Genomic DNA, 12,219 nt, shown 5'->3' with positions numbered 1-12,219 from the left:
TCGTGTGTAATCTCTCCGTCTCTTCCTCCCCGACACATTTTAGTCCTCCCATCCCTTACGAGCCGAGGGCTGCGGTGTTTTGTGATCCGCGTTGCCATGGAAAAACTACAAGGTTTTTTTGGTTTATTTGAAATGCTGGGAGCAAGCGCGAGTGGGAGGAAGAGGAGGGCAGGCCCAGGCAGCCACCAAGGCCGGCAGCGTCAGGGGTGGCTTTGCCGCAGGCGTTGAAGATGGGATGGAAGAGGAGAAGACCCCAGGGGAGCCAGATCCCTCATCAATAACACTTTGTGCTTCCAAAAAAAAAAAGACGGAGCCTACCCAAGCTTGCCTCTGATGGCACTATTAGTGCCCATTATTTAAAATCTCCCTTGATTAAACTATTAGTGCCAACGGAGGGGTGCAATTTGCATACGATTAGCGCCTCGGCTCAGTGTGGAGCCTGTGGGCTTCTCCCTCCCCCACTGGCGCCGAAAGAGAAAACGAAAAAAATGAGGAGCGTCCTGGATTTGTGCCGAATTAAACCAAATTCAGTATTTCCTTGTGCCCGGGGCTGGGAAGAGCAACAGCGCCCAAGGCAAGGCTGGAGAAGGTCCCCTTCGGGAGGAGGTTTTGGGTGTGATCCAGCTCTGCTCCAGGCAGGAATCAGGGAAGCTTTTCCCCCCAGGCAGCTCCTGCCACGCACGATGCTCAGCTGCTTTTGGCCGGCAAAATCCATGGGCCAGACCTGCCGTCCTCCGCAGGCGGCCCGCGGGCACAGGGACCCAACAGGCGCCCAAGTGAGCTGCATGTCGCAGTCTGCAGATGCTCTTCACACCCTTAAGAGGACGTCCCGGTCACCACCAGCAAGGCTGGACCCACGGCTGCAGCTCCCGGCACAGGCGGGCATCCCGGCATCCCTTCAACCACCAGCCTCACCCTCCAAATACATGCCGGCACCGGCTCCCCGATGGCCCCGCATGACCAAGCACGGTTGTACAAGGCCCCCCAGGCTAATGAGCAGCTTTTTCACATACGGATGTGAACGGTCTGGTGGACTAATTAACGGGGACTTCCAGGATTGCCGAGTGGCTGGAGCGGCCACACGGGAACCCGGAGCCTGGCTCTGAGCCCGCTGCTCGTCCAAGTGGTGTGAAAAAGCAACAACCAAACGGAGCCATCCCGGGGTTTTTCTGCGATTCCCCCTCAAATATAAAAGCTATTTGAAGTGGAATAGCAGAAAGGTCTTCTCCCGGCAAAAGGTTCAGATTGGGCCATCAGCCACATCAGAAACATCACGCTTGATGGCACGGGCTCGCTCCCTCCTGCTGCTGTTTGCAGGGCACCCCTGGATCTCCCCGGGAGATCTCCCCAGAGGACAAGGAGATGCTTCCTCCGGCTGTTTGTTGTGTGTCGACGGGAAATAAGCCAAAGGTTTGAAGTCATGCTCAACCTCTTCCCTGTTGCTCATGTTTCCCACCCACGCTTCGGCGGCAGCGTCACCCCCCGCGGACCCCGGGACCATCCGGTCCGTCCTGCCCCAGGCCAATCCTGCAGCACGCAGGAGCTGTTTTGAAAGCCAGGACCATGGCCCTCAGGACTATCATTCCCCACCTATCCATAAGGACAGAGGTTGCCTCCTCAGAGCAAAGCCCCTTGGAGCTCAGCAGAGGATGTTTTAGGAAAAAAAAAATGAGGAGACAACTAAGTTATCCTCTCCTGCTCCCACCAGCTCTTGGCTGGCACACGCCAGGGCTCCTGAGCCCCAGCTCGCCCCAGCGCAGCAGTGAATGGCCCCTGGTAGCTGGGTCTGCCATGGGCACACCCCTTCCCTCTCCGGACCTTCACAGTCCTCAGCCCGGCCACCGTCCCGGGACAGTGTCAGCTCCCTGACTCCAGTGCGCACTGGCCAGTTGGACACCCCCTACCCAGCCGTTCCTGGGCCGCCTGGCAGCCCTTCCCTGTAAGAATTAGGGAGAAATCAATCACTTTTTCACCGTTCGTGATTTTATGCATCTGAGTTTACTTCCTGGCCCAGAAGGTGACAGCCTTATTGCCTGGCCAACTCTCTCGTTACCATTCCCAGGGCTGTTTGATCCTCTTTGAGATAAGGGGACCGACATTTAAGATGGTGCTTAACCCATCCGTATAGAACCAAGGGACGCCCACCTCATGGCATCTCCCACCCTCATTTCCATTTTCTCTCCAATGATTTCTAAGGTTTTCCACAGCTGCAGTTTTGCTGACTGCTGTCAAGTTTTTTGAGTCGTTGTTTTTGTTTTTTTCCCCCTCTCTAAGAAGCATCTGCAATGGCTCTACATTCTCCCTCTGAAGTGACGACAGCCAACTGAGAGGCCCCAGCTGCAGAGACCCCCAGGGATGGTCCTGGTGGGAAGGCTCTGCCTCCCACCCGCAGCAAAGGCAAAGATGAAATCAAGCTCAAGCTCTGCCTTCCCCTGCCCAAAGCCATCAGGATTTGCCATCACACTATGGGATCTTATGGACTTACAGATGCAGCCTCCTGCTGGGTGGCCTGAGCTGCGAAGCGGGCCACGTGGTTGACGATGGGGGAGAAGTTGGTGGGTCCGTAGAAGCGGATGTGGGGCAGGCAGGCCGAGTACGCTTGGACAATGCCCTCCACACCTTCGAGGAAAGCAAAGGAGCATTACAATGTGCCACAGCTCAGGCCCACTACCATTCCAATTAACCATCATTAGCTAATGCTGCCACAGGAGCTGAAGTTAGACCTATTTTTTCGTCCCCCCCCAAACTCATCCAGCTCCCCAAGTTTCATCTAACTCCACTCAAATTTTCTCATACCAGGGGTTTAGTCAATTTGTAGTGGGCCCTCAGACCTTCTGGGGTAAGGAGGCCCTTGTAGCGCTCACCGTCGAAGGTGGCTTTCCTTGGGTTTCTGCAAAAATCTCCCAATCAACCAAAGAGGAGGAGCAAAAAGGAAAGTAACTCCTGGTCTCTGAGCATAACCGAAACCCAAACAGACATGGAGCAGATGTAACAGAGAGAAGCAAAACACGCCCAGAAGCACCCTCTGAGCTCCCAAACTGTCTTTGGGACCCACAGACCATCGGAGACCCTTCTGCTTCTGCCACACCAGAACAGGGTAAATGGCCGCTCTCCCGAAGGACACACGGGTGTGAAATTCAAAAATCACCAATTCCACAATTAATCAGCGGGTAACCAGTTCTTTGGGCAGGACCTGCCGCTGATAAGAGTTGCAGGACGGTGGCTTCTCCATCCCATTACACCTGCAATAAATCAGGTCCAAGGAATGCTTCATGGCTACCGGAAAGGGACTGAACGAAGCAAAGGCAGCAGAAAAGCAGATGTTCACAGCCGGCTGTCAGGAAGCAGCGAGCGAGGTCTGGAGGCTGCCCGAGCCCCCGTTTCGCCGGGCTAAGGCAGAGGTCCAACCAGATGACTTTCGGAGTCCACAGTAGCCCTTGCCACTTAGGATTCGAGCAGTTCTTCAGCCACGTCTGTGGCCAACTCCCAGTTGCTAAATGAAGCATTGAGTCTGAATTCCCCATCTGCTAAGCAGGCCCAGTGTCTCTTGCAGGCTTGCTGGAGGAGCAGACGGCTGGTAGGACACACCAGACATCAGAGCGAAGGCGGATCTTAACGCTGTCTGAATCCAGTTGTATTTTACCCTGGGCCTTCCTACACATCCCCAGATTCTCTCTGCTTTCCTCTGAGTGCACCCTTCACATGTGCTCTGCTTCGCCATTGATGTCGGTCTCCGAACAGACCTTGAAAAATCCCTGAGTGTTACCGCAGAAATGCAGAGAGAAGGACAGAAGACACCGAAGGTATCTAAGGAGTCCCGAAGACCTGGCAGAAGCTTACCTGAACAGAACGGGTTCGTGGGATTGAAGTTAATGGCAAACTCGTGGGATACCTGTGGAGAAGAAAAGACCCAAATTAACACGGAGGGACGGTGCAGAGCAGGTTGCTCACAACCAGTTTAGCTGATGGTGCAAGGCTGGTTTGGGTCTGACGCTCCCCTGGGGCAGGACCCGGTGGTCGCAGGCGCTACGGTCCATCCTGGTGGGTCAGCAACGCTTGCCAGCCTTCTGCTACCCAAACAGCAAGGAGCAGCAAATATAAATGTGGTTGGGGTTGAGCAGCAGTTGAGGATGGGCTGGTTCCTCAATTCCCGTCCCCCCCCCACACATCGTGGAGTCACCTGAAATTATCACATCACGCATTCTTCTACCTCTATGAAAGCAGTTTTGGCCACACAGCTTCCCACTGGCTGCCCAGAGGGAAAGCAGGCAGAAGGGATGCTCTCAGCCAGCTGGGCCATCTCACCAGCCACTGGGAGAAATTACTTCATCCTATTGCAAGGTTATAAAGGGAGAAAACTCAATTAGCACCACAGGCAGCCCCAGCTCTGGCAGCATCCTGGTTCCCCATCTCTCTGCAGGTGGTATTGTGCAGCAGGAGGGAGGCAGGCACAGAGCAAGCTGGGTTGAAGACCTGCTCTGGCACGCCAGCTGCCATAAAAAAAGCCGGCAGCTGATTAGCTTCATCATCTGGGTCATCATGACAGTGAAAGGACAGGAGAGGCACAGGAGAGGTGCCATGAACGCTTGGACACGATGGACAGTGAGTCACTCAGCGTGAAACCATCCCTCCTCCAAGGCAGGTGTAAGATCCTTCAGGTTTTCCACCCCCTCTTCAAGCTGAGGGAGATGCTCTCATGAGGAGGTCCTCTGGGACACTGGCAACGGCAGATAGCTGGGCACAGCCCTGTCCCTGCCTTGTTGCGCTAGCCCAGCCAGAGAAACCAAACAGCAGCGCTGACTGCAAATCACAAAACCTTCCTCGTCTGCTTCCACGGGAAGACCCGGCAGACAGAAACCACAAAACGCTGGTCAACGGTTGCTTTAAACCAATCTCTGCCAGCAAAGGCAGGGCAGCTCAGGACTTCCAGCCTCCAGCATGAACCTTGCCAGTGTTGGCATGGGTCAATAGCTTGCTCGGGGAGCAACCATCAGATGTGGGGGCTTAGGGATTCCTCACCTTTCTACCTGCAATGTAGGGACCTTAAGAAGAAAACAGACTCTCAGGAGCACCGAGGACAGGCGACCGCCTCTCCCTGCGCCTCTGAAGGTTGAAGGGGGTGATTGGGGCTTTCAGACCACCAGCTCAAGGGCTCTGAAACAAAAAGCTCCCACCCTGTTCGTGCCAGAGTTATAAAACCAGGATATTTTTCTCCCTCTCAGAAGGGTGGTGGTTTGCCGAGCTGCTCGGCCAGGGGATCGCTTCGGGACATGCGTATTCATAACGCTGGCAAAACGACCATCCTCTAGAGCGCCACGTGAAGCAGAAGTCCTCCTGAGACTGCAAAAGCAACGCGCATCTGATTCAGACTTTCCAATTATACTGGGCATTGTGTCGAAAGCAGCAGAAATTATTTTTGCAAGAGGCTGCGGGGTGGGAAATAGCAACCAAACAAAAGTAGGTCAACCGAGAGTCCTCCCCGTGCTGCGGAGCTGCCGAGCCGTCGGACCGGCGCACGTCAACAGCCTGCTCAGGCCTCTCTGTGCCCATTGAGCACAACCAGTAACGCTCCCAGCCAACAGTAACCCCAGGGCTGGAGACACAGTCTGAAACGCAGGACTTGGTTTTGCGTACGCCCTTTCTTGTAGAAGCCTCAACTTTCGGCGATATATTCAAATTCAAATTCAAATTCCTTGATTTTTTCAGTTGTAAAGGGCTCGCTTTGGTTTGGTTTTCTTTTTTTTTTTTTTTCAGACGTTCAAAATTCTGCCGTAGGAGTATTTATAGATAAGGCAAGCAAAAATATTTCCACGTTTCGCACTGCGAAAGAGGGGTTTCTCTTTCTTTTAAGCAGCGACGAAACGGTTTGGAGCTGTGCTCCTCACTGTCGACACAGCAGACCCCCTGCGTGGCAGAAGTGTTGCAAAACCTCCTCTGGAGTTTTTACAGATTTTTTTTTTTTTTTTATATATATGTGTGTGTGCGTGTGCACGCGCATATATATATATATATATCTATCTGCTAGAAAATTCAACAGGAGGGCTTCAAAATAACAACAACAACAAAAACAACAAAAGATCCCACTCCCTGTTTAGCTCATACTTTGAAAAACAGTTTGAGAGTCCAATAAAATGTACATGGAGCACCTACACGTATCACATGCACCAGCAACCTCCAGCGAGAAGGTCTTTCAAACCACCCCAAAGGGCAAGACCTTCATCTGCAGCCAGCCTGTGTCCTCTTCCAGTCCTGGATGGGGTAGCTCCATCTTTTCCCATCAGGAATTACAGACGCATGGCCAGAGCCTGTGCTGGGGAACTGATCCTGCAGAGGGTTCTCTGCCACCTCCCACAGTGATCCCACTCCTGCCACAACTCAGTTTGCTTGTATACAGAAAAAAAAAGGCAAATGGACAGAAAGCCTTGAGGGGTGGCATGTCGAAGCCACCAGCTTCGGCTGGAGAGGCCGAGCTCTGTGGGCATGAGGACGTTTCCTTCAGCAGACCCCATCAGACTAGATATAAGGAAGAAATTTTTTACGCTGAGGGTTGTGAGACCCTGGCCCAGGTTGCCCAGAGAGGTGGTCGATGCCCCATCCCTGGAGACATTCAAGGCCCGGCTTGATGAGGCTCTGAGCAACCTGATCTAGTTGAAGATGTCCCTGCTGACTGCAGGGGGGTTGGACTAGGTGGCCTTTAAAGGTCCCTTCCAATCCAAACCAGTCTGGGATTCTATGATTCTGTCTCCCAAACCTGGGGCGACCGGTGGGTCTCCAATGTTAAGCATCACCCTCCCCACTGCCGCCTTGCCTGTGCTCATCCCCCAGAAACCACAACCCATCTGCTTCCCTCTCCTCTCCCCTGCTGGGAAACCGCTTGAGGCTCTGTACAGAGCTGTTACACGGCAAGATGTTCTTTGACATTTCCAACGAGACTTTTGTGTGCAAAACATCTCGCTTCAATGGGCGCTTGGGAAGCGTTGGGGGAGCCATGGCAACGGGAGCGATTTATACGTCTCTTAATGATCTTCCCAGTTTTCACTCCGGTCTGTGGCTACAAGAGTCGCCTTTTGTCATGTCCCCCTGGGAGTATCATTGGCCACGCTGCTCCCTGCCACCTGCCCGCTGTCAGACAGGGCACGGGTTTCAACGAAGAACTGCTGTTTTGGCTTTGAAATTACCCAACGAGCCTTGATTGCCAAAAAACCTTTAGCGAGTGAGCCGAGCTGGTGATGCACAGACCCCGTGGGCCGGGTGAGCCAGGGAGGGATGGACACCCTCCACAGGCTGGGGGATGCGGGGGGACGCACGGGGGGATGTGCCGACTCCTGACATGAGGCAACCGATGGGTCACTCCAGGCGTTAGGGCTGGTGACTTTTAGGCACAGGCCAAGCACCCGGGAAGGGAGAGCTGCTCTCCGCCAGGGTTTAAGTGGGCTTAGCCATCATCCTGGGGGAAAAAGAGGTGTTTTTTTCCAGTAGCGCTTACAGAGCATCCCCAGGCCCGCGGGAGCAGCAGGAACTATCTCCGCGGCAGGCTGCGGGAGGCAGGGGAGGGAGACAAGGAGTGTCCCTCTGCCCCCCAGCTCTGCCCCCCAGCCCCCAGCCAGCATCCCTGACCCGGTACCCGCCTCCAGCTTCACGGGAAGGGCCGTTTCCAGCCCAGCGACGCCTTTCCCACGGGCGCTGAGGGATGCGCGCTGTAATGATTCACCCATTCCCCCAGCAGCCCCAGCAACCCTACCCTTTCATTCCCCACTGCATTTTCCATTCCCATTCCTCTCCTCAAGTAATAAAATCCCTGACGGCAGCCGGCTGTTAGTCCTTGGAAGCTGCCTACCAAGATTTTCCCACTGAAAGTAGTGAAGTGACAGACCAGAGACATTTGCTGGCCAAGGAGGATGAATCAGCTCCAAAGTGCACACGGAGGGATCTCCTCCTATGGCTGGCAAACAGCGAGAGCTTCCACTTGAGTTGCATGGATTTCGGCTGTCGGGAGAGCAGAGAAAAGCACAAAGCCGCAGTGCGCAGGACATCCCCAGCCTTGAGGGCTGGCAGCGATGAGCTCCTGGGTCCGATTCACGGCTGCTTGTGACTTACGTGCCAAGCTGCGCTCAGCCCAGAGCAAAGCTCCCCTCCCAAGGCACACAAAAGGGTCGCTGAGATTCAGCCCCAGCCCGAAGCTGGGGACTTCTCAAAACCAGCAAGCAGAAACAAAACGCACATTAAGGGTGTGAGCAAAGAGCAGCCAAAAGACCCAGCCAGTAATGAAAGATGGTGGTGTCACCGAATCACAGAATCACAGAATGGTGGGGTTGGAAGGGACCTCTGGAGATCATCCCGTCCAACCCCCTGCCAGAGCAGGGTCACCCACAGCAGGTGGCACAGGAACGTGTCCAGGCGGGTTTGGAATGTCTCCAGAGACGGAGACTCCACCACCTCTCTGGGCAGCCTGTGCCAGGGCTCCGCCACCCTCACAGGAAAGAAGTTCCTCCTCATGTTTAGGTGGAACTTCCTATGGTCAAGTTTGTGCCCGTTACCCCTTGTCCTGTCGCTGGGCACCACTGAGAAGAGCCTGGCCCCATCCTCCTGACACCCACCCTTTAAGTGTTTATAAGTGTTGATAAGATCCCCCCTCAGTCGTCTTTTTTCCAGACTTGAAGAGACCCAAATCCCTCAGCCTTTCTTCATGAGAGAGGTGTTCCAGTCCCCTCAGCATCTTGGTAGCCCTTTGCTGTCCCCTCTCCAGCAGTTCCCTGGAGAAGATGCTCCCCACCAGCCAGCGTGTGCTGCAGGAGCAGCCCCAGCCCCTGCCCACAGCATCCCTCGTGAGGGGCAGGATGCTCCGGCTCACACCCTTGCAGCACCAGGGTGCCTTTAACCCCTTTGGTACCTAATCCCAACAAAAGATCAAGGTGACTTTTGGGAAAGCCCCTCTGCTCCAGTCCTTGCAGTCTTTGCCCGTGCAACATCACATCTAGGCTACCCCAGCTCCCAGCCCCCTTCCACACTTTGTCACTGTCTGACACATTCATCCAGGGGCTTCTTCCCTTGCCCAGAATTGTTCCTGCCTCCTGCCAGGGAAATGAATCAACGCCTGGCTCTGCCCGTTGATGCCAGCGAGCTGCTGCTTTCATGCCAGCTCAGCAGGGAGGAACGGGCCCGCCTCGCTGCCCACCCACGCTGCCGCATCTCGCTCTCCACCAGCTGAAACCCCGCATCCGCCCGTTCCCCCTCTGCCCGACAGCTTTTCCCCGAGCGAGCCAGCCGGGGAGCCCCAGCAGCTCCGCTCCTGCCCAGGCAACATGAGGACAAACCCATCCCGAACGCGCAGATGGCCACAATGCTTCACCTTCCAGTCCGGGGGGAGTTGAGCGCCGAATCCCAGAGCAGGAAACATCTTGTCTCTAAAAGAGAAGAAGAAAAACACAGGGGTGGATTTACACACACGTGAAGCAGGCTTGCACGGCTCTTGCTCCGGTTTCCCCATGCTACCGGCTGCCCCAACGCCCAGCTACAGCGAAAGCAGCAGCTACGCAGCCAGCCCCAGCCACTAACAAAGGTGTCACGTCCCCTTCCCCCTAGATGACAGAGTGTCTTTAAAAATCATGAGCGCCCAACAGAGACAGAGTAGATGTTCCCCTTCTGCTTTTCATCTTTAGAGAGAAGAGTCCAGCTTTGCTTCGGCACCCACAGGCACCAGGAGCATCCTCTCGCCCAAACACCCGAGTCCCCTGCGGTTCTCTAACCCTGGAGATTTTTTAAAAATCAGCTCTCCAACAGATTTCTGGTTTGTTTTTCTCTGTCAACGTCTAAGGTGTTCTTTCTGGGTGTTGCACGCCTCAGGGCGATGGGGAGCAAGGCAGCCCAGCGGTGCAGCCGCCAACGGCAAATACCAGCGAGCTGAGGGTACCTGCCCCCATGCCTACAAAGCACCAAGAGGCTGCTCTTCACCTGCCCCCGTGAAGGATGCTCCACCTCTGCGAATGCACCCTTCCTCTCAACAGCGGCCATGGGGGGAGAGGAAAAACCCCATCCTTACCCTCTCCTCCTCCTGCATCCCAATGTATACGGCAATTTTCTCCCAAGGAGCTTTTCAAAAGCCAGGTATTCTTTAGCCCTGGCTTTGCAGACGGGAAATCAAGGCACACGCATCCCGGCAGCCGCCCCAGCAGCCGGGGAAACATCTGCAAACCAGGGGTGGAGGCGGAAGGGCACGGTGCTTACGAGTCATAGTCCTGGATGATCTGGCCGACAGCCCAGATCGCCGACAAGTACTCGTTTGTCCCCATGGGGTTGATGTAGTGCAAAGAGGAGGGGTCTCGCGGGTTCCCGTTGGAGGCTGTGAAGTCGATCCCGACCTGAGGGGTAAGAGAGAAGCACAGAGCCGTCCTCCGTTAGCAGACACCACCGCAGACCTGGCCACCGAGCCTCCGCTGCCTTTGAGGCCCACACACGGTCCCATTAAGACCCGAACCTCAAGCTTAACCAAATCCAGCTCTTCACCTTCCCTAAAAAAATGGTGATTAAATACTAGGTTAGGCAAAAAACTAGGTATTACACCTGCATTTTTCACCAGCGAGCATCACATAAGGTGTCCCAAAGCAGCCTCTGCTGCTGGAGCAAGCCACCACCATCTCCAGCTCAGGACTGTTGCTGCCCATCTGCCAGGAGAGAAGCTCAAGGACTGAGTAGCCCCATGGACACCAAAGCAGACAGAGCCGCCCGGGCATTTGGATCTCAAGGTCTTTGATCAAAGAGTCACAACCCTGAGCGGAGCCTTCCCTGCAGCCGCTCTTCACCGGGGCTTCCCCAGGGACCAATAAATGCTGAGCTCTCCAGGGATTTTTGTCAGCAAGGCACTCGTTTTTCTCCCTCCTCAATTAGGCTTTCTATTTAAAGACATTTGTAGAAATGCCTGTCAGCTCAGACCCAGTTAAATCTGGTCAGAAGAGGCGAGACGCTGAGCCTCCCGATTTGGAATGACTGGGAAGGAAGAGTTGGGAAGAGGCGAGCCGGTGGCGTGACTGCACTCGCCTTGTTTGCTTAGCAAATCGGCAAAACCCAAAATAACGCCGCCGGCTAAATTGAGCTCAGAGGATTCGCGAGGGATTTTGCTCCATATCTGTAACAGGAGAGGATGAACTGCAATTTGGCTGAGAAGGGACCTTGGCCTGGCTGGGGCAAGAAGACATCACAGCCCAGAAGGTGCCACCACCCTGTGCCAGGGTGGCTGGTAAAACAGGCTTGAGAGGACAAGGGGACATGGTTTTAAACTGGAAGAGGGTTGGTTTAGATTGGAGATAAGGGAGAAAAGTTGTACGATGAGGGTGGTGAGCCCCTGGCCCAGGTTGCCCAGAGAAGCTGTGGCTGCCCCATCCCTGGAGGGGTTCAAGGCCAGGCTGGATGGGGCTTGGAGCAACCTGGGCTGGTGGGAGGTGTCTCTGCCCAGGGCAGGGGGTGGCACCGGGTGGGCTTTAAGGTCCCTTCCAACCCGAACCATCCTATGGTTCTATGAAAACCCAACTTCTTCATCAAGCAACCCTACAGTCTTCCCAACCTCTGGTTCACTGCTCTAACACCCATCTGTGTGCCCAGCTCCCACCGAGCCACTGTGGGCACGGCCAGAGAGCGAGAGGGAAACCGAGGCATGAGGAGGGGGCTCGGTGGAGTCAGACAGGCGTGTCCCCCACTCGTGCAAGCAATGCCACCAAGAGCAGCAACTCGAGCAACAGATTTTGGAGGGATGCGGCCGATCCACCTCCAGCATGAGGCAAGCAGCCGGGCACAATGTCCCTCTTCTCTGTGGCTCCAGCCCTTCTCTCCCCACCGTCCCCCTCAGCAGGAGGACACTGGTGGCCTTTCCAAATGGCAGGGGTGCGTGCAGCAGCGTCCTCCTCCCAGCTCAGGTATTGCACCCATCGCAAACCCACCCAGGTTTTTGGACCAAAGGCGCCTTGGGAGGTGGAGAAACCCTCCAATAACTGGCAGATCTCTAGATGAGGGGGAAGATTTCTGCATCAAACCGAATTCACACAAGAGCTCCATGCTACCGATAAACTTAATGATTTTCTCCTCTGTTCACTCTCCAGCACCAAGACCTTAGCACACAGCAGCAGAACGGCACACAAAAAGCTCTCCCAATCGCTCCTGTTCCTATGGCAACTCTTCCTCCTCCTCCTACTCTCCCCCCATCATGTTTTTAGACGAAACAACAAAACA

General features: G+C 54.9%; 1 protein-coding gene across 5 annotated transcripts in view; it reads right to left on the bottom strand.

Moving 5' to 3' along the window:
- Window positions 1–12,219, bottom strand: part of CPNE2 (copine 2) — a 70,682-nt gene that overhangs the window by 4,809 nt on the left and 53,654 nt on the right. For all 5 annotated transcript variants that reach the window (XM_054199584.1, XM_054199583.1, XM_054199579.1 and 2 more), the window contains 4 exons: window positions 10,225–10,358; window positions 9,350–9,404; window positions 3,841–3,892; window positions 2,486–2,619 (listed from right to left, as the gene is read on the bottom strand). In XM_054199584.1, coding sequence (XP_054055559.1) covers window positions 2,486–2,619; window positions 3,841–3,892; window positions 9,350–9,404; window positions 10,225–10,358 — 375 coding nt within the window. The remainder of the gene's footprint in view (window positions 1–2,485; window positions 2,620–3,840; window positions 3,893–9,349; window positions 9,405–10,224; window positions 10,359–12,219) is intronic.

This window comes from Rissa tridactyla, chromosome 4 (genome assembly GCF_028500815.1).
Source record: "Rissa tridactyla isolate bRisTri1 chromosome 4, bRisTri1.patW.cur.20221130, whole genome shotgun sequence".
Lineage (NCBI taxonomy): Eukaryota > Metazoa > Chordata > Aves > Charadriiformes > Laridae > Rissa > Rissa tridactyla.
Note: the sequence above shows the minus strand (reverse complement) of the source record. Positions and strands in the feature narration are given on the sequence as shown.